The sequence below is a fragment of the Amphichorda felina genome (assembly GCF_050947745.1).
Source record: "Amphichorda felina strain 45539 chromosome Unknown scaffold_3, whole genome shotgun sequence".
Lineage (NCBI taxonomy): Eukaryota > Fungi > Ascomycota > Sordariomycetes > Hypocreales > Bionectriaceae > Amphichorda > Amphichorda felina.
The window spans coordinates 233540-253422 of record NW_028145047.1 but is presented as its reverse complement, the minus strand read 5'-3'; the positions used below and the strand labels follow the sequence as shown (position 1 = coordinate 253422).

Genomic DNA, 19883 nt, shown 5'->3' with positions numbered 1-19883 from the left:
CATTTCGAGCTTATTTTGCCGTTCCCTGCGGCTGCCTTAGTGGGAGAGGAGCCACTGCCATGCACTAATATTATCCACAGCAATGAGGAATGAGAATACTAATACATACCGAAGTTCACAGATCCTTCAAGAAGGCCATCATAACTTTGACAGGGGGCCCATACTAGATGCTAAGCAAAGGCAGCACAGACACTAGCCCGGATTTCGTGACACACCAACCCCGCAGTCAAACCCATCATCACTCAACTGTTGGTGTTGAGAACAAGAGAGTCGAACGCCAAAAGGCGCGAGCCAATGACAAGACGCCGAATGTGGCGCAGCACCTGTGGCGGTGCAATACATGCCAGCTTTTCACCTACGGAAAGACGGCAGAATACCATCGATGAAATATACAATTCACATGTCCGCCTGGACGTCATCTCTGCTTTCCAAAACCTTAGCTGCGCTACCAAGGATCGATAGGTCCCCATCTCAGCAGTCCTCAACCAAGCTGAGCACAGCCACAAGGACAAGCCGGCACTAGCCACATATCATCACCACGCGGTTGTTTCTTTCGCTGATCGAAATATGCTATTTTGGGCCTGAAATGGGTACGTCACCCCCGTACGACTCGTTGTCTCTGATTATTGTGGGCGGTATTCGTAGACGGACGCGCGTAACGAGACACAGGTAAGTTGGCGCGTGGCAAGCCCGGTGTGGCTGTGTGGCAAAGGCGACGTATGCATCACGTGACTACCTTTACTATGACATACGAACCAAAAGCGAAACTTCTCGGCCTATACTGAATGTCTATTTGGGCTAGAATCTCTAATATTGTCGTTTCAAAACTTTCTATGATAGATACATATATAGTAAATATTTTCATAATAAGCATCACATATACAAGGTATACAATCTAAATGGAGATTGATCACAACTCTATCCGTAGTAGCTTTACTCTTGGGCTAATTGATCGAGTGGCCGAATGGCAATGGACTGTCTCTGTTGTCCAGACAGTCTTATAAACTCGTCTACATTTTCTTTTGAGAAAAACATGTTCTAATCTTATACAACAGGCATTAATTCCTTATGCATAAGTAAGATTCAATAATCTTGGCGACAAACAGTTCTCGATTGATGCAATAGAGCGACGGTATTAGTGAATATAAACGGGGAGCACAGTGTCGAAAAGCGGACTGAGAATAACTTTTACCAATTGTTCGTATCCTAGATTTCTCAGGATTCGGAAAAACGCCCTTCACACCGCCAAGAAAAGCTACCCTAAATCCAAAATAATGCACCCAACACCGTCATATGCAATAAGCCTTCTGGGAATATCCCACAACTCCTGGAACTACGGCTGCTTCGTTTCTTGGACCTCGCACTCTTGCCTATCACCTGTCCTGGAGCACACAAGTGCTGGGCTTCAGACCAATGGCAGGCTCGGTCTCATAACCCCGGTATTTATACCCCCTTCATGTTGCAAGGGATAAAACGTTGGTTATACCGTCGTCCCTGTCAACTCTAGTCACCTTCGGCATCGGAGGGCTGGCAAGACTGAAGCTCATGAGACCGTCCTTTTTCGTCTTGATATGCCCTCAGAAGGTCCCTTCTCATGACCTTTCTGGGCGCCCTCTTCCCAGTGAACAATTCGAACTGGGCAAACCCCTGCTCCGGAAGGAGATCTAAACCTGTCATGGCCACCCACCCGCGACTCGCGTGCCGCTTTGCTTGAGCTAGAAGGGGGGTATCCAATGTCTTGTAACCTAGCTCAATAATGACGCCGCCGGTGCGATTCCCCAGCCAGTCCTCTGGGACCGTAAAGTCGGGAGCTGGAACGTCGCCAATACTATGCGTGGGAATGCACGAGATGATGATTGTGGGGAGGTTGAATTGAGACGGCCAGGGTTCGTTCAGATTGTCGATGACATGGAACCGAGTGTCTTTCCCTGCGCCCAGTGACTGAAAGTCGGGTTTCTGGAGAAGCTGCGTGAAATATGTGGCGAGCTTCTCGGCATTCGATGTCGTGCGATTGTAAATTGCAATATTCTGGATGCCCACCTGGAGCATGGCGTAGAGGGCTGCTCGTGCCATGCCACCAGCTCCAGCAATCAATCCCGACGTTCCTGGCCTCACGGCGTTGGCTGGCGACAGCCCTCGTCGGATGCAAGCCCTGATACCGATCCAATCGGTGTTTTCCCCGTACAACGCCTTGACCGGCCCAGCTCTCCCCATGCCCTTGAAGAACTCGCCTCCTTGCGGGAGTGATCCGTCGGGATTGAGTTGACGCACGGGAATGAGGGTGTTCACAGCACCAATGGCGCGAGCATGGCGACTGAGAGAATGTATCAGGGTGATGACCTCGACTTTGAATGGAAGGCCAATGGAAGCGCCGCCGAAGAATGGGTCTTCTATCAGATGCTTGATTGCGCTCAGAGAATCAGTCGAGTGAGGCCGATAGTAATGAGGCAGTCCGCAAGCGACCATCGCGGCGTTGTGCATAGCAGGAGACATGCTGTATCCGACTTTAACACCGAAGACGTAAAGTTTCATGTTATCGTAGATGAACGAGGAGCAGAGAGCCTTGGTTGCGGCATGTGATGTGAGACAGTAGGCATCTGGTGTGCTAGCATGTGGCCCTGGCAATGATTTCGGAACCACTGTCGTGAGAATCGGATTGAAGCAAGCCGAATTTCGCCCCAGCGCGCCGGTATTGAAAGCAATCAAAGGTATCTGGCGACAGTCCATGGTCCTAACCAGGGCCCTCAGGTTGTTTATTGAAAAATTGTCGTCGATTGAGGACGCGGGACGAACGAGTCGGGCCATGTCGCACCCGAGGTTGCTAGCCTTCTGGTACAATGATAACCAGGTTGGAGAGTCCCATGACGGGGGATCGACTGTTATCGAGCAGTCTCCGATTACTTTTGAGCGCCCCTTGTTTGCTACTAACCGTGAAATACCTGCACCGTCTAGTCGAAGATCGACTGTCACCATCTCCGGGGCAAGCCGCGTAGCATGGGCCACCAGTTCGAGGTAGTACCGAGCCAAGTCATCAGTCGTAGATTCTGGGAGTTCAACGTGGACTGATACAGGCAGCACAGTGCCCCTTCGTGCGATGCCCACTGCCCTGGTGATTTGGCCAGCTAGGTCATCAGCTGTGTCCTGCGTGGGTTCGCCCATCTCCCCGTCCAGATTGTGGACAACGATTTGCACAAGATCCACACCCTCGACGTGGTCTTCCATTTCAAACCTGGGCTGCAGAACTTCAGACAGATAGAGTGAGACAGCATAACTGAACTGGAGTTCCTCGGTGGGAACCAAGGCAAGCGGGAAAGCAGACTCGATGAAGGGAATCGCGCCGGGCGGAAATATTAGGGAGAGAAACTTGAGCAGGTGTCTTTCGGCTTGCTTGAGGGTTAAGTAGGGCGCTGCTAATCTGTCGAGAACAGGGTCGACTGAAGGAGAGTCCACACCGCCCGACTGCCTTTCAGAGACGTTGAAAAATTCTAAATTGGTACAGGTGCGGAATATGGCGCGGCTCACGCTGAGCATGTTGCGCATCTTCTCGGCGTCTTGAATCTTTAGGTGTTCCTGTATTGCGTCGGCGTCACGGACGATATGGATGACTGGATTTGCGGCAGCAAACTCGCGGAGCAATTCTTGCACGCGGGGTTCCATCCAGGAGCATACGATAACGCAGTCGGTGCGGTTGCGCTCGAGGATGCTCTGGAGGATCATTTCTTGTTGGCGATGACATTGCGGTGTGCCATGTATCTTCTTGTAGCTAGCTCTGGACATGCCGCAGGCGCGCTGGAATGCTGTCTCGAGATCGATGACCCTCCTCTTCATGGCAGACGAGGCCATTATGGCCAGCGTGGATTTGCCGGCGCCCCGGATGCCGACAAGAACGATGGAAGCATCGGCTCCAAAGTCGGGGATCTCGGTGGTCAGTGGAGGAAACGTCGGCGACGGCGTTCTCGTCATCGCATCGGTCGAGTCGGCACCGTATGAGCCATATGAGTACCGGAGTCTCGATGTCGGCTGGGCTCCATTGCGAAGTTGGTTCGTGTGGTCGTGATGGTCGTGGCCAAGCATGGCCTCGAGTGACCTCTTGAGTCCGGCCATGGCGGGCATCGTCGTCAGCGCTCGCCCATGGCACGAATCTCACGATGATGGATGGCTTGATGGGGGGTGGAGGAGGTTTCTCGTCCTAATCGAATTCTCCATTGGGACAATGGGAGTTGACACATCAGACCCCGCGCAAAGGAGAGAGTGGCAGTCGCCCACCCCTGGAAGCGACGGAATGCACTTGCCGTGTTGGTGCGCCCTTGAGGTGACTGGATGAGAGCTTTCCCGGGCGGACAAAATAAACGCGGATAACTGGACTGCCACTAGCGAGTTCCAAGAGCCGTGTGGCCAGCCACCTAGTGGTGGATTTCCATCCGGAAAAGCTTGATGGGTCAGTCGCAGTCCCGTCCCTTTTTGTCTCCCACTCAACCCACCAAGCGATCCCCATACACCAAGAAGTCAACGGCACAAAGTTCGCCCCAGATACTCCCCCGCAGCGCGACGACTACCGCTCGCTGCTCCCCGAATAAGCTTGATTTGCTCTCGAACAAGGTCAATTCATCTTACTTGTCTTCGGATCACGTCACTTGATCCCCCATACGACCACGCGGGCATGATGCAGCCAACCCTGCGTCGCGATTGATTCGAGAACCCCGGCATCCTCGTCTCGATCCCACCGGCCGCTCGACTCCAACCCTCGATGAGTCCTGAGAAGGATGCCGCCGAAAAAGCGAGTAGGCAGCGATGCCGAGACCGTCAGTAGAGACGAAGCCCCCAATTCAGCCGTTCCAAAGCGCCAGCGCGTCTCCCTAGCATGCGACGCCTGTCGAGTTGCCCGAGAGAGATGCGATGGAGTTCGACCAACCTGCGGCACTTGCGTCGCCCAGAGTCGAAACTGCTCCTATACACCGGCTTCGAAGAAGCGAGGTGTCCAGACTGGATATCTCCGGACCATTGAGCTCTCGCTCGCGTGGCTGCTGTTCGAACAATTCCCCGAGAGCGAAGAAGCCCTCTATCGGCTCCTTAATAACAATGTCGGCATTCTCCAAAAGAAGAGCAAGGCTGCAGATCGGCTGCATAAGAAGTGGAATAAAAGCCGGATAAACAAACAAATTGCAGGTCTGCTTTCTGGGACCCCTCAGAACCAGGTATGTTCTTAACGCAGGACCGAACTTCCATGAACCGGTTCTAAATTTGGGCAGTCGAAGATGGATACCTCTGGAGATGACTCTGAAACCGAAGGTGACGGCGAAGGCATGTCAGTGACCGATTCAAACGATCCGACAGCGTACGGGAACAGTCCCTTAGCACCACGACCCAGGGCAGATACCGAAAAGCATCCATTAGACTGTCTCAGACTCCCAGGCAGCTGGCGCAAGCTGGTGGGCGCGTACTTTGCTTACACCCATTGCTGGTTCCCCATCCTCGACCAGGCCCAGATCATGCAGACTGCCATGGACTACCCACTAGAGGGGATCCCCCGTCCTTGCGGTCAGCTTGATGTTGCACCGCGCCATGCCGAGCTGTGGGCAGTTTTGGCGCTTGCGTCCTTCCAAGATGCATCCTCTGGAAGCCCTTCTGGGGAAAGCATGTCTCCCAAGAGCATGTACTCAATTGCTCGCTCCTTGATCCCGTCGGGGGAGAGGCACTTTGAGACGCCACATCTTCGAGCCCTTCTGTTGCATGCACTCATCCATATTGGGCAAGGAGCTGATCTCGCTGCGTGGATGCTCGTGGGCACGGCGACGCGGCTGGCCCTGCACCTACGCGCTACTGGCGATCTCTTCATGGATGGGAATCGCCGCGACGAATCAACCAGCAGGTTGGGCATCCTTGCCATGGCCTCTTGCTTCATCCTGGATACGTTGACATCAGCTTGCTTAGGCCAACCTCCGACTTTGCAAGCCGACCTCGGAGATGTCCTCAACATTGTGACTTCACTGGGCGAATCTGCCGAAGATGAGGCATGGAGGCCGATTCCCGGATTTGGGTCCGCCTTTCAGGAGCTCGTCGCTCAACAGGCATATATACAGCCGCTCAGGACTTTCCGGCAGCTTCTCAACTTCACCCAGATCTTGAGCCTCAACTTGAACACTGCTAGCCACAACGAGTTCTCAAACTCGACAGCAGCAGCAGAAGATCTAGCCAAGTCTCTAGACCCCAAGTACTCATTCTGCAACTCTGTCATTTTTGGAAGCTCAACGCCCTTGGTACCCTCTGCCTTTCTCCTCCAAATCGCGTTCCTGGCAACGACGACTCGACTTGTCCAGGTTCATCGCGCCTCCATCATCTCCAGCTTGGTGGAAGTGGTTGAGTCCTGTGTGTCTGCCTTCGGGGTGTGCGGAACTCCTCCCATCGTTGTGGCATTCCTTGGTCTTGTTCAGAGATGCGGGCACATCAACAAGATGCACGAAGCAGAGCAGACGAAATGGCACTCGCTAATGGAGTCGTTGAGGCAGGTCTGGAAGAAGGACGAACCAAGTCAGGCCCAGTCGGCAGCGCCATATGGCACTCCATACTCATCAACCCCTGGGAGCCACCGAGTTACGGGAGGACCACCCACAGGCGACTTCAGTGTCGGCTACGAATCAGGGCACACGCAGCGTGGATATCTACCCACGCGAGCTAATAACCATATGACCGCACAACTGGACTCACCGCACCACCAGTCCCAATTACATCCAGGGTCAGGATATACCCTACCCCAGCAGACGCATGGCAGGCATTCCGGAACTCAGGGATTCCCCATGAGCCCGCCGGGGAAGAGTCCAGCTGCGGCATCACGAACTGTTCCCTTGGCAAGCCCGAGCATGTCGTTTCAATCATCCGGAATCAGGGGGGCGGGGCCGTCAACTCTCTTCCACGGGGGCACTGAGTTGGCCAACCATTCGGTGGATTACGATGCAATATTGGAAGAACTTGGTTCCATTGATTGTCCGGACGGGCTGGATATGGACCCCCAGTTTATGACCAATTTGGGGTTTGCTCCAGGGTGTGATCTGGGGGAAATGTTCCAGGGCGACTTCGGCGTCTAAGCAGCAAACGTATCCAGACAGGATCCGCACGATATCCATTCAGCCGGGGTGTTTCATGGCTCACATTTCACGTGGTGGTGACCCGTCTGAGGCCAAATGTTTGGCTGAGAGAGGCTGTGAGAGCCGTGGGGCGGCAGGGTCGACCAGCCACGAGTCAGGGTTGGGGATAATTCTTTATCCCACGCAGCAAGCCTTGGCCCAATAGCCTCCAATTCGGGCCTGGATCCGCAACACCATCATTTACCGCTCCAGGTGAATCCCACCGAAAACTTTGCAACGGTTGGATCACCCGCAAGAATCCCCGCACAAACCCCAGATGGGATAGGAGTCAATGCGGCCGGGGCTGGAAGAGGCCCTTAACGATTGCCGTTGTCGGGATTGGCTCCTGTGCCAAGGGGGGGCGAGTCATGGGAAACCCCCGACAACCAAGAGTCCAAGACATCGACCCTTTCCTCCGCACATTTGTATAAAGTCCCTTTCAGGTCTGCGGGGAATCCAGAGACGTCTTGCCGTTCGTCTCTCGTCCACCCCAACCCGCAATCATGTCGATCCTCACCCTCAAGGAGGACAGGCCTACGCCCAAGGCCGTCTACAACTGGCGTGTCTATGCCTGTGCCGCCATCGCGTCGTTCGCGTCATGCATGATTGGCTACGACTCGGCCTTTATTGGCACGACACTGGCCCTGCCTTCTTTCACCGAGGAGTTCAAGTTTGAAGACTACTCCAAGGATAGCCTCGCCCTCCTCAAGGCCAACATTGTCTCCGTGTACCAGGCCGGCGCCTTCTTCGGTAGTTTGGCTGGTTTCGGCACGAGCTATTACCTCGGCCGCCGCTACTCGCTCATCGCCTTTACTCTCATCTTTTGCGTCGGCGCCGGCATCATGCTGGGCGCTAACGGAGACCGGGGCCTGGGCCTAATCCTTGGCGGCCGAGTTCTGGCCGGCTTTGGCGTCGGTGGCTGCTCCAACATGACCCCCATCTACATCTCGGAGCTTTCGCCTCCGGCCGTCCGCGGCCGTCTGGTCGGCATCTACGAGCTTGGCTGGCAGATTGGAGGCCTGGTCGGCTTCTGGATCAACTATGGCCTCGACAGCACCATGGAGCCCAGCCACAAGCAGTGGATCATCCCCTTTGCCGTGCAGCTCATCCCGGCCGGCCTGCTCCTCATCGGCGCCGTCTTCATCCCCGAGTCTCCCCGCTGGCTCTTCTCCAAGGGCAAGCGCGACAAGGCCATGAAGGCGCTCTGCTGGATGAGGAACCTGCAGCCCGATGACATTTACATTGTCGAGGAGGTCAGCTTTATTGACGAGGACCTGGACAGGTTCCGCCGGGAGGTGGGATCCGGCTTCTGGAAGCCGTTCCTTGCTCTGAAGGAGCGACGGGTCCAGTGGCGCTTCTTGATCGGCGCCCTTCTCTTCGTCTTCCAGAACGGTAAGCATCATCCTCTTGTCATGCCTCGTATCATACACAATGACTAACCCCCCATCCAGGCTCGGGTATCAATGCCATCAACTACTACAGCCCTACCGTCTTCAAGAGCATCGGCATCACGGGCACCAACACGGGCTTCCTTACCACGGGTATCTTTGGCGTTGTCAAGACGGTGCTGACGGTCGTCTGGCTCCTGGTCCTCATCGACCACATGGGCCGACGCATGCTCCTGATGATTGGTGCCCTGGGCGGGTCGTTCTGCATGTGGTTCATCGGGGCGTACATCAAGATCTCCAACGTGGCGGGCAAGGAGCCCGATCCCAACGCCAGCCTCTCGGGCGGCGGCATCGCCGCCATGTTCTTCTTCTACCTGTGGACGGCCTTTTACACGCCGTCGTGGAACGGCACGCCCTGGGTGCTCAACTCGGAGATGTTCGACCAGAACACGCGCTCGCTGGGCCAGGCCAACGCGGCGGCCAACAACTGGCTGTGGAACTTTATCGTGGCGCGGTTCACGGAGCAGATGTTCAACTCGTGGGGCTACGGGGTGTACTTCTTCTTCGCCTCGCTGATGATCATCTCGGTCGTGTTTGTCTTCTTCTGCGTGCCCGAGACCAAGTCGATCCCGCTCGAGGCCATGGACCGGCTCTTCAGCACCAAGCCCGTCTGGAAGGCCAACAGCATCCTCATGGACCAGCTGAATATGCAGGAGCAGGACTTTCGCGCGCAGGCTGAGGAAAAGACGGGGGAGGAGCGCGTCGAGGCTAGCGTAAAGGTGGTGTAAGGGAGTTTTTAGCGTGCATAGCGGCGCATGTGTATGTTTCATAAGGGTTTATTAGTTCTGTCCGTCCGGGGCGACTGGACGGTTATTGTGATGAAATGATAGCGTGAGCGCTGTTCTTGGTGAACTGTAATAATACCACCAAAGTGTTTTGTCCACATTTCTGTGTCTGTTTCTTGTGAAGCTTCCTAGGCAGCACTGGGTACACAGTATGTCTCACAGTAGCTAGCTATTATTCTCGTATCGACAGCTACGCCTTGAGGGTAGTTAACCACCCGGTATATTAAAGTGTTCTAACTGTAGAGGAGGTCTGGAAGGAGGCCTAATAGTTATTTATTCCAGTAATAGTAGATCTGAATGATGATTGAAAATTTAAATACGTCGAGACTAATATCATCTTACAGTCATATTTCAGAGGATGATGATTCAATAAATATCTAACATGCCAAATTCGCTATTCATGTTCTCTAACCCCCCCTTCCGTTCCCATCACATCTCTACTAAACAAGCAAATCTATATATTGTCCAAAACCCTCAACTCACCCTCCCCCTTCACAGCCTCGACCCCGTCGCCTGCGCAACCTTGTCCGCAATCGCCGCCTGCACCTCCTTCACCGGCAGCTCCTCCACCGTCCTCCCCGTCCAGTACCGGTCCTGCTCCAGCCCCTGCCAGATCATCGCCTCCGTCCCCAGTATCACCTGCCACCCCCTCTCCTCGGCCAGGGCCCCCAGCCTCGTGAACGGCGTCGGGTTGTAGCACATCTCCAGCATGGCGCCCCTGCCTTTCTCCAGGAACGTCTCCGTCACGGCCCGCGCCTGCTCCTCCTGCGGCGTCTGCGGCTCAAAGTCCGGCACGCACGCTACGATGGCACCGGGGGCAGCCAGGGCGGCGGCCTGGCATGTGGTCTCGACGTGGATGAGGTCCTCCCCGTAGCCGCGCTGGGCGCAGTCGCGCATCACGGCGTGGACCTCGGCCGCGTCGCGGTTGACGAGGTAGATGGCCGTGACGCGCAGGAACTTGCGCAGGGCGTAGACGGCGCTGCGGGCGGCGCCCCCGCCACCGACGACGAGGGCTGGGCGACCCTCGTAGACGGAGACGGGGTCGCCGACGTTGCGCGTGAAGGAGTCGCGGATGCCGATGACGTCGGTGTTGGCGCCGCACAGCAGACGGCGGCCCGTGGAGGGACAGACGCGCAGGAAGAGGGTGTTGCAGGCGCCGACGTCGCGGCACTCGTCGGTCAGGACGTCGAGGTGGGGGATGATGGCGACCTTGTTGGGCATGGTGACGGAGGCGCCGTAGAAGTCCGGGTGCTGGACGAGCTGCAGGAACAGGGCCACGTCGGCCGAGTCGAGGCGCTCCTGACCCCAGGGCAGGCCCAGGTGCTGGTAGATGACGGAGTGGAAGAAGGGCGACCACGAGTGGGTGATTTTCTGGCCGAAGAGGTAGCCGTGGCGCTGCAGGTGGGAGACGTCGGGCAGGGAGGGGGCTGTGAGGGCGACTTGGGCCTCGGTGGTCTGTGTTGTTGTCATGGTGGATGTGGTTGTGGCTGCAGTTGTGTGGTGACGGTGACGGTGGTGGTGGTGGTGGTGGTGGTGATGGTGATGGTGATGGTGATGGCGGCGGTGATGGAGGAGTGAGCTTAGAGGTCGAGGTTTAGTTCAGCGAGTCGTAGATTCATAGATTCATAGATTCTGGTGCGCGCTCCGTCCCAGTCCCACTGTACTCCACGGCGCTCCCGAAGAGGGCCAAATGACGGATGCTTGGTTATCCCCGGCCGCGATGCCCGGCGACGATGGAGAAGCAGGCTCCGGGGAGGCGAGCACAGGCTGAGCAGAGGAACGAATATCCGGCACCTCCTACAGTGGTGGCCACCGGTGTGGAGTGGGATAGATAGGATAATAGCGGGAGTCACCCATCCATCCAAGTCTGGCCAAGCCTGACCGTCTGTGAGACCCGCTTGGCCTCCGAGGTCCACCGGGGATCCACACCTCCGGCCTCTGGGTAAAGGCTTTACCACGGCCATGCACGCATCGCATCTCGATACTTCCCAATGCAGTAACCAGCACCGGTCAACGACACTCGCTCTCTCTGCCCTTTACACACACACTATAGCATCATCATTTCGTGTAAACATATAGCCCGTCGCAAGCCGGGCCAAAGCGGCCCTTGACGCCCTCCTCACACTGCGGAATCAGCGCGGAGTATCAATCAACCAGCTTGATGCGCCATGGTGCTCCATCATGCTCCAATCTCTTCAGGATATGGCCTTTGATGGAGGGCCCGCGTAGCATCCAGCTACCCCCTCTGGTCCTGCCCACCCAGTGGATGCCGTCATTGCGAGCTTGCTGTCTTGTATTTTCTTTTCATGCTCCTCCCATGTTTCTCTGACGCTCCTATCACATAGCCTGGTCCCATCTGCCTGACCTTGTGAGTAGTACTCCATATTCCTGGCTCTTCCACGTCCTTGACTTGCCCTCCTGTATACCTCTTCTCGTTTGTATACCTCTCAAGTCAGTTTCACAACAATACCACCACCACCACCATCACCATCACCATCACCATGGTCCACAAGCCCTCCATCTGCACCATGTCCCTGGGACGCTGCTTCGCCGGCCACTCCCTCGCCCACAAGCTCGACATGGCCAAAAAATACGGCTTCCAGGGCGTCGAGGTCTTCAGCGAGGACCTCGTCGACCTGACCCTCTCCATGCCCGGCGGCTCCTCTCCCGCCAACCAGCTCTCAGCCGCCCGCACAGTCCGCCAGCTCTGCGAGACCAGAGGCCTCGACATCATCTGCCTCCAGCCCCTGATGCACTACGGCGGCCTCAAGGACCGCGACGCCCACCGCCAGCAGCTCCGCGACGCCCAGCTGTACATGCAGCTCGCCCAGGCCCTGGGCACCGACCACGTCTGCCTGCCCAGCAGCTTCCTGCCAGCCGACCTCGTCACCGACGACGTGGCCCTCATCGTCAGGGACATGGCCCAGCTGGCAGACCTGGGCCTGCAGCAGTCCCCCGTCGTGCGCTTCTCCTTCGAGGCCCTCTGCTGGGGCACCCGCGTCAACACCTGGGAGGCCAGCTGGGACGTGGTGCGCGCCGTCGACAGGCCCAACTTTGGCATCTGCTTCGACACCTTCAACCTCGCCGGGCGCTTGTACGCTGACCCAGCTTCCCCGACAGGGTGCCGCACGCCCGACCCGGAGCAGGCCATCATGGCGTCCCTCAAGAGGCTAGTGTCCACCGTCGACCCCAGCAAGATCTTCCTCGTGCAGGTGGCCGACGCCGAGCGCCTGTCGCGGCCCCTGGACGAGAACCACCGCTTCCACAGCGCCGGCCAGCCCGCGCGCATGAGCTGGTCGCGCAACTGCCGCCTGTTCTACGGCGAGGCCCAGCACGGGGCCTATCTTCCCGTGCAGGCCATCCTGGCGACGCTGGTGCAGGGGCTGGGCTACGACGGCTGGCTCAGCTTCGAGGTGTTCAACAGGAGGCTAGCGGATGCGGATGCCGGTGTGCCCGAGAAGATGGCCAGGAGGGCGGCTGTGGCATGGGAGAAGATGGTCAGGGAGGTGCCGCTTAGGCTGGAAGGGGGGGCGTCGACGACGCATGTTTCTCCGCAGAGGATGTCAGCCATGCTGTGATTATTTAGTCTGTCTGTTTTTTTTTTCCCTTCTTTCTTGCTCAACGAGGCTGTATACATGTACAGTCACCATGCCAGCGTTCTATCCCCATTCCCATAGCCTAGACTGAATCTACGTACATATGTTCATCACATAACCCTTTCCGGGGAATAAATGCACAAACAACATAATAATACTATAATTGCCATACGAACACACAGCTTAATCAACGCCAACTCATCCCACCTCACTCTCGAATCTTCATGTGCTTGGCCGCAAACTCCACCGCCGCCTTGTACCCAAACACCCCGAGCCCACAGATGACCGCCACCGCCTTGTCACTCAGGTAGCTGTGCCGTCTAAACTCCTCCCTCGCATGCACATTGGACACGTGCAGCTCGACAAAGGGGATGTCGACGGCCAGCAGCGCGTCGCGGATGGCCACGCTGGTGTGCGTGTAGGCGCCCGGGTTGATGACGATGGCGTCCGTGTTTCCCCGCGCGGCCTGGATGCGGTCGACGATGGCGCCCTCGTGGTTGGACTGGAAGGCCTCGAGGTGGGCGGACAGCTGGGCGGCCTGCTCCTTGGCGCTGTTGACGACGTCGTCGAGGGTGGTCGAGCCGTAGACCTGGGGCTCGCGCGTGCCCAGCAGGTTGAGGTTGGGGCCGTTGATGAGGAGGATGCGGCGGGACATGGCGTCGGTTGGAGTTGAATCAATATCAATGCTGCTGATGACGAACTGGATGGTTACTGGATTAGCTGCATCGAGTTTGTTTACATACCTCTGCCCTTGAAGCTTCACCCGGCCTTCCCGGCTCCACCTCCCCTCCCGTCTCCACCACGGGGGTAAAGCATTCATCCCGTCTCTGCCAGCTCTGGTGCGGGGAGTCGCCGCCTCCCACGGCTTCATGCCGCGCTGGTAGAATTGGATCTGGCCGTCCACGCAGGGGCGATCCAGCGGCTGGCCTCGCTTATCCTCGCACCTAGCCTTGTCCGCATTGTAGACCTGGGTTGCGACGACGACACGGCATGTAAAGCAATCGTCCGCCACCAACAAGACATCCTTTACCCCCAACACCCCCCAGACATCATCTCTCATAATATATCCCACAGTACCACCACCACCTCCCACCATGTCCGGGATAAACGATCACGAGCTTGACGACATCTACCGCTTCGCCGTCCAGCTCGGCAAGGATGCGGGCCAGATGCTCATGGACGCCGCCAGCCGGCGCATGCAGGGCGACAACGGCGCCACTACCACCACCACCACCACCAGCAGCAGTGTCTCGTACGTCGAGAAGGAGAACTCGGTCGACCTCGTCACCCAGACGGACCACGACGTCGAGCACTTCATCCACACGTCCATCGCAGACCGCTACCCCGATCACAAGTTCATCGGCGAGGAGACGTACTCGGCCAGCGCCTCGCGCGACTACCTCGTCGATGCCTCCAGCCCGACCTGGATCGTCGACCCGCTCGACGGCACCGTCAACTTCACCCACCTGTTTCCCATGTTCTGCGTGTCCATCGCCCTGGCCGTCGACGGCGTCCCCGTCATCGGCGTCGTCAACGCCCCCTTCCTGCACCAGACCTTCTCGTCGTGCCGCGGCCGGGGAGCCTGGCTCAACGGCGAGCAGCGCCTGCCCCTGGTGCGCAGCCCCGTTCCTCCGATACCCGTGGACGCCCCTAGCGGGTGCACCTTTGCGTGCGAGTGGGGCAAGGACAGGAGGGATACGCCCGAGGGGAATCTGATGCGCAAGATCGACTCGTTTGTCAACATGGCGGCGGAGCGCAAGGGGCGCGGGGGGAAGGGCGGCATGGTCCATGGCGTCCGGAGTCTGGGGAGGTATGGAATTTACATATCCTGAGCTCTGCTACTGTCTGTCAGTAAATGCGCTGAACTTGGCTAACCCATCACATCACAGTGCCACGATGGACCTCGCATACACAGCCATGGGCTCTGTTGACATCTGGTGGGAAGGCGGCTGCTGGGAATGGTCTGCACGACCTGTTCAAACTCGTCTCTGCAAGACCAATATGCTGACAGTAAGCCAGGGACGTTGCAGCCGGTATAGCCATACTCGAAGAGGCTGGTGGTCTAGTGACGACCGCGAACCCACCCCCCGATCCGGCAACGGCCGAGATCCCACGCGCGAAACTGGGTGGGAGGTTATATCTTGCAGTCCGGTGAGTTCCCTCAAGCTCATTCCTTGTCCAGTCATACAGATGCTAATACTTCACAGTCCTGCTGGCGATACCCCGTCCGAGACCGGTCGACAATCACAAGAGAGAGTCGTCAGGGAGGTATGGAAGCGCGTGCAAGTATTAGACTACAGCCGCCCCGGCGCTTAGACACACAATTGGCAACCCATAGAGCCGTCCAGCCTCAGGGTTGGTTCATAATGAGACAACGTACCAGCAAACCAGAATCCCATGTCCTCTCAGCTCCTTAAATCTCATCCACCTCCTCCATCCGCGTTACAAACTCCTCCTGGAGCCGCTTCAGGTACCCCGGAAGAGCCCCCTCGCTCCCCGATTCTTGTGCCTGCTGCAGTGCCTCCTGAAGATTCAGGATCAGCCGCCTTTTTGCCATGAGCTTGCGTGACTCGGAGCTCTCCTGATTGGCTTGCCGCTGGCGTCTCAGCTCGTGGGCGACCTCCTCGGCCTTCTGGATGAACGAGGGCGCAAAGCCAATGGCGCGAGCTAGATTGATGCCGTAATTTTCGCCCTCGTCGATGGTGCCGGAAGTTACCTTGTACAGCATCGTAATATGAGGGAGGCCGTCGTTCGTCGTCGAGTTTCTAGCCGCCAGGTGGAGGTTTAGAACACCAGGACGATCAGCAAGCACGCGGGCAAGCTCGACGAAATGGGTTGCGAACCACACAGACGCTCTGCTTTGAATCAGAGCCTCGGACATGGCGATGGCAATCGCCAGTCCGTCACGGGTGCATGTGCCTCGGCCCAGCTCGTCAATAATGGCCAGGCTCTTGTCGTCAATGTTCCTGAGAATGAAGGCCATCTCCCTCATTTCCATTGAAAAGGTCGACAGGTTCAACTCGATGCTGTCATCCATCGATACGCGGGCAAAGATGTGGTGCATGATGGAGAACGCGGCATACTCTGCGGGTACAAAACAACCAATCTGAGCCATAATTTGTAGCAATGCCACGCTTCGAATGTAGGTGCTCTTGCCGCTCATGTTGCAGCCCGTGACGATGTGGAAGCAGTATTGTTCAGTAGCATAGTAGTCGTTCGGGATGAATGAGGCGGACGGATCCTAGGTCATGTCAGACGAAGGGCCCAATCCGAAAAGCCATACTTGCCTTGTCAAGGATCGGGTGCCTAGCTGCCTTCAAGGCCAGCGTGCCGGTAATCTCCGGCCGCACGTAGTCGCGAGTTGTCGCCAGCTGGCCGAAGGAGGAGATCATGTCTACCAAGCCTATAGACTCACAAACACGGAAGAGATGTGGAGCTTCCTGTCTGAGCTCTTTTACCAGGTCATGAATGACTGTATCGCTACGAATGACGACTTCGTTCGTAGTGTCGGACAGTCGTAGGTTCAGCTTGACAAGGCCCAATGTCTGGCACTCAACCTTATCCCTTTTCCGCACAGCATTGATGAAGATTTTTGGGAGGGCGCCATCCTCAAAATCGTCGGCCCTGAGACGAAGCCAATATTTTCGGCCATTGTCGAATTTCAAAACAGCATTAGTCCTGTAATGTTCTATATCCAGAATTTCAGAGTCATGAGATTGCAAAGAGGTCCAAGATAATCGTACCGTTGATTTCATCCACATGCTGGTGAATTTCCTCTGTCAATTCCTTGTAAGTCTGACGTGCAACGTCAAGCATGCCGCTGATTCCCGACTTGACGGCAAAAGTGCGCTGATTTCGAAGGTCCAAAGGCGACTTCGTGTAGGTCACGTCCGGTTCAATGACTCTGCATATGTTGTTCAGCATTTGCCCTGTAACATCTGGGTCGCAGAGGTCTCGGATCTTGGCCAGCAGCGGACTCCTGGCTGGCGCTAATGCCTTGTACAGTCTTGGGACAGACTCAAGGAAGCTTTTCATCATGAGAACCTGGTTGATTTGCTCTTCAACCTGGTTCACCTCAGTGGCAGTGGGAATGATGATGAGCTAGCGGCATCAGTAGAGATAAAACGGGACAGAAGGCGTCTTGCCAACCTTGGTAAGAAGCTTTTCAACATCATAAAAGAGTTTCAAAGCTATTATTATTAGCTCAGCCCCCTGAGGGATATGGAATCAATCTCAATACCTTTGCGGGTTTCAAGAAACATTTCTTCGTTAGCGGTCATCTCTTCCAAGGCTTCGTACCGTGGATTGATGAAGGAGTCGCCCCGGGTAGGCGGCTGAAGTATGTTACTTCGAAGCATTCTGGTTCCCATTGGCGTGTATGTGTGGTTGAGCAGCCCGAATAGGCAATCCTTGGATTTTGAATCCCGTGAATTCTGCATAATTTCGAGAGATTGAAATGCAGAAATGTCGATCATCATAGTATCCTCTGATGGCTGGTAGTGAATACGGAGAGAGTGGGGCGCAAAAGTGATTGTGAAGTTTTGTTCTATATATTTCATAGCCTACATAATGTCATTAGCAGATGTACCATTGCAAATGTAGAAGGTGAACAAACTGCACTGAATGACGAGATGGCATAATACTTGCCTGTGGTGGCAACCTTGAGCGGCTCAATGTCATTCTCAAAGGCCAAGTTTTGCAGATACTCGAGGCCTGACGTCTCGGACCACGCTGATCTGTCAAACGCATTAATCTGTGCCTCGGGTACTAGCTCCTGCATCAATGAAAAGAGAGTGCTTGGCCGATTAGGCGGGCAGGCTGTGGACATTACAACAACCCTCGAAGGAGATATCATCTGGATCTTGTGGATCGTTTTGACATATGACTGGTTGTCGCAGATCTGGCTCAGGGTGACGTCGCCGAGGGAGACATTGATAAACGCGACTCCGACCAGAGGCGTCACGCCTCGTGCCTCGCTGACAGCACAAACGATATTCTGTGATTCACTGAGGCCAAGAAACGAGGAGACCGTGGTAGCACGCGACTTGCGGCCTGAAGCTGTCGTTGGGCGAGTTCCCGGACGAAAGGTTGGGGTCCTAGAGATGGTAGGCATTGAGCTTGTTGATGAGTGAGCATACTCAGTATGACCCTCCGCATCTTCATCGTGCGTGGGCCTTGATTCAAAGTCACTTGACAACGGTCGATCACGAGCCCCATCCGTTAGAGAACTGGATTGAAAATACACCGATGTGGCTCTGCTGATGGTCCGTTGTTGGGACTGGGGTCTCATCATGATTCTAGTTCGAGTATGGTGCGAATCTGGACGACACTGGACAGCAGCACCAAGAGCCTTGTGAGGGAACAATTAACTTGAATGGGGAACGGTAAATTTGGAGCAATTTGAGCCACCAGCTTTTGGATTCATGTGATTGAGGAAAAAGCCTATGGTCATGTCACCGAAATTGTCTGGTGCCTTGGAGGCTTTAGGGTAATACCTGCGAGTGTCCAGACGGAAGGAAGTTCCCACCTCTTCTTTGGGAGGTTCTTGGTAGCTCCAGTACAGTTATCCGCGGTTCTGCCGTGCAAAACTCACCACCTCGCCAGAGATTCGTCACCAGCCCCAATCCCTCAATAGCTCGCACCACCAGGAGTCAAATCCACACGTCCACCCACCACCACGACCCAACGCTTCGATCCTCTACGCGTCCGTCGCGTGGTACCTCGCCGCCATGTTCGGGGTACTTCAGGCCGTTGCGGTGCCTAACAGCGGCCTATACAATACATACGAAGACCTGATGCGCGACTTGAACAACCGCGTCGTCAAGGAAGGCTACAAGATTGTTAAGGCCCGATCCCACCGGGGTCGTGTTGGAGGATCCGATGTCCCAGGAAACGAGATGGTCCGCTGTGACCTTGTCTGCGACCGAGGCGGCCGACCGTACAAAAGCCAGGCAAAGAAGCACAAGACAACGACAAAGAAGACGGACTGCCCCTGGAAAGCCAAGGCCGTTCACCGAAAGGCTATGGGCGGTTGGGTCTTGACCATCACCTGTGACCAGCACAACCACGAACCTGGCACACCGGAGCCTCCCACGCCGACTGAAGGTAGCGAAAATGAGGACAATGATGGAGAAGATGCCGAAGGTTAGCACAGCACGAACTGCTGGTGGGCCACCGAAGACTAACACGGTGTAGGTGACGAGGACGGGCCCCGGCCGGATCCAGAGACATCGGCGGCGATGCAACTTGCGGGCGTATCAAGTACGGTACTGCGATTGACCGGCGATACCTTCCACCAATTCAAGAGCGACTACCGCAAGATGTCGCAACCCGAGCGCCTGGGTATCCTGTCCCAATTGCAGCTGAGGATCGCGGCCATTTACGCAGTCCAGAACGAAGAAGTTCAGCGCACCAAGAGACAGGAGGATTTACAAAGACGGCACAGCGAGATTGAGGCGGGCAGGCGCCAGCGCCAGCAGCAGAAGAGGGTACAAAGACAGCAGCAGACCCAACAGGTTCAACAGCAGCAAGTTGGAACTCCAGTCCAAGCGCACATGCAGCCTCAACAGCAACAACCTCAACCTCAGCAGCAGCAGCAGCAGCAGCAGCAGCAGCAGCAGAACCACATGCCACACCAGAACCAGATGCAGCACCAGCAGCACCTTACGCAACAACAATTTCAACTCCCAGACAGCCCGAGCCAGCAACTCATGGCCATACCTGGTATGAATCTTGCCATGCCACAGCCGCCTCAGTACCCTGGACCTCCGAAACGAATTCGCGGGCACCGTCCATCCCAGGGCGACCAGCAGACCCCTCAACCACAGCAATGAGAAGATTTTCGAGGAGCTACGACGCATGTAACATTGTAGTATTTGAGTTTGGCGTTTTATCAAGGCATCAGGACTACGGAGTTGGGGTCAGGCATGCTAT

General features: G+C 56.1%; 9 protein-coding genes across 9 annotated transcripts; 5 read left to right on the top strand and 4 right to left on the bottom strand.

Annotated features, from left to right (window-relative positions):
- Window positions 1–1503: 1503 nt before the first annotated feature.
- ACO1O0_002765 (type I 3-dehydroquinase-domain-containing protein) lies at window positions 1504–4104 on the bottom strand (the record flags this gene model as incomplete). The annotated part of the gene is made up of 1 exon (XM_083192229.1): window positions 1504–4104. The coding sequence occupies one exon, from the start codon at window positions 4102–4104 to the stop codon at window positions 1504–1506; it is 2601 nt and encodes an 866-aa protein (XP_083051286.1).
- Window positions 4105–4763: 659 nt separating this feature from the next.
- On the top strand, window positions 4764–7082 carry ACO1O0_002764 (uncharacterized protein; the record flags this gene model as incomplete). The annotated part of the gene is made up of 2 exons (XM_083192228.1): window positions 4764–5195; window positions 5250–7082. 2 exons carry the CDS (start codon window positions 4764–4766, stop codon window positions 7080–7082), a joined length of 2265 nt encoding a protein of 754 aa, XP_083051285.1.
- A 542-nt stretch (window positions 7083–7624) lies between these two features.
- On the top strand, window positions 7625–9297 carry ACO1O0_002763 (general substrate transporter; the record flags this gene model as incomplete). The annotated part of the gene is made up of 2 exons (XM_083192227.1): window positions 7625–8513; window positions 8573–9297. 2 exons carry the CDS (start codon window positions 7625–7627, stop codon window positions 9295–9297), a joined length of 1614 nt encoding a protein of 537 aa, XP_083051284.1.
- Window positions 9298–9846: 549 nt separating this feature from the next.
- Window positions 9847–10824, bottom strand: QA3 (uncharacterized protein; the record flags this gene model as incomplete). The annotated part of the gene is made up of 1 exon (XM_083192226.1): window positions 9847–10824. The coding sequence occupies one exon, from the start codon at window positions 10822–10824 to the stop codon at window positions 9847–9849; it is 978 nt and encodes a 325-aa protein (XP_083051283.1).
- A 1031-nt stretch (window positions 10825–11855) lies between these two features.
- Window positions 11856–12932, top strand: ACO1O0_002761 (xylose isomerase-like protein; the record flags this gene model as incomplete). The annotated part of the gene is made up of 1 exon (XM_083192225.1): window positions 11856–12932. The coding sequence occupies one exon, from the start codon at window positions 11856–11858 to the stop codon at window positions 12930–12932; it is 1077 nt and encodes a 358-aa protein (XP_083051282.1).
- A 226-nt stretch (window positions 12933–13158) lies between these two features.
- ACO1O0_002760 (Dehydroquinase) lies at window positions 13159–13605 on the bottom strand (the record flags this gene model as incomplete). The annotated part of the gene is made up of 1 exon (XM_083192224.1): window positions 13159–13605. One exon carries the CDS (start codon window positions 13603–13605, stop codon window positions 13159–13161), a length of 447 nt encoding a protein of 148 aa, XP_083051281.1.
- A 439-nt stretch (window positions 13606–14044) lies between these two features.
- On the top strand, window positions 14045–15266 carry ACO1O0_002759 (inositol monophosphatase; the record flags this gene model as incomplete). Its single annotated transcript, XM_083192223.1, has 2 exons — window positions 14045–14760; window positions 15158–15266. The coding sequence occupies 2 exons, from the start codon at window positions 14045–14047 to the stop codon at window positions 15264–15266; spliced, it is 825 nt and encodes a 274-aa protein (XP_083051280.1).
- A 97-nt stretch (window positions 15267–15363) lies between these two features.
- Window positions 15364–18063, bottom strand: MSH4 (MutS family protein MSH4; the record flags this gene model as incomplete). The annotated part of the gene is given in 4 exon segments (XM_083192222.1): window positions 15364–16191; window positions 16208–16638; window positions 16694–17051; window positions 17566–18063. The coding sequence occupies 4 exon segments, from the start codon at window positions 18061–18063 to the stop codon at window positions 15364–15366; spliced, it is 2115 nt and encodes a 704-aa protein (XP_083051279.1).
- Window positions 18064–18679: 616 nt separating this feature from the next.
- ACO1O0_002757 (uncharacterized protein) lies at window positions 18680–19783 on the top strand (the record flags this gene model as incomplete). The annotated part of the gene is made up of 2 exons (XM_083192221.1): window positions 18680–19094; window positions 19146–19783. The coding sequence occupies 2 exons, from the start codon at window positions 18680–18682 to the stop codon at window positions 19781–19783; spliced, it is 1053 nt and encodes a 350-aa protein (XP_083051278.1).
- Window positions 19784–19883: the final 100 nt, after the last annotated feature.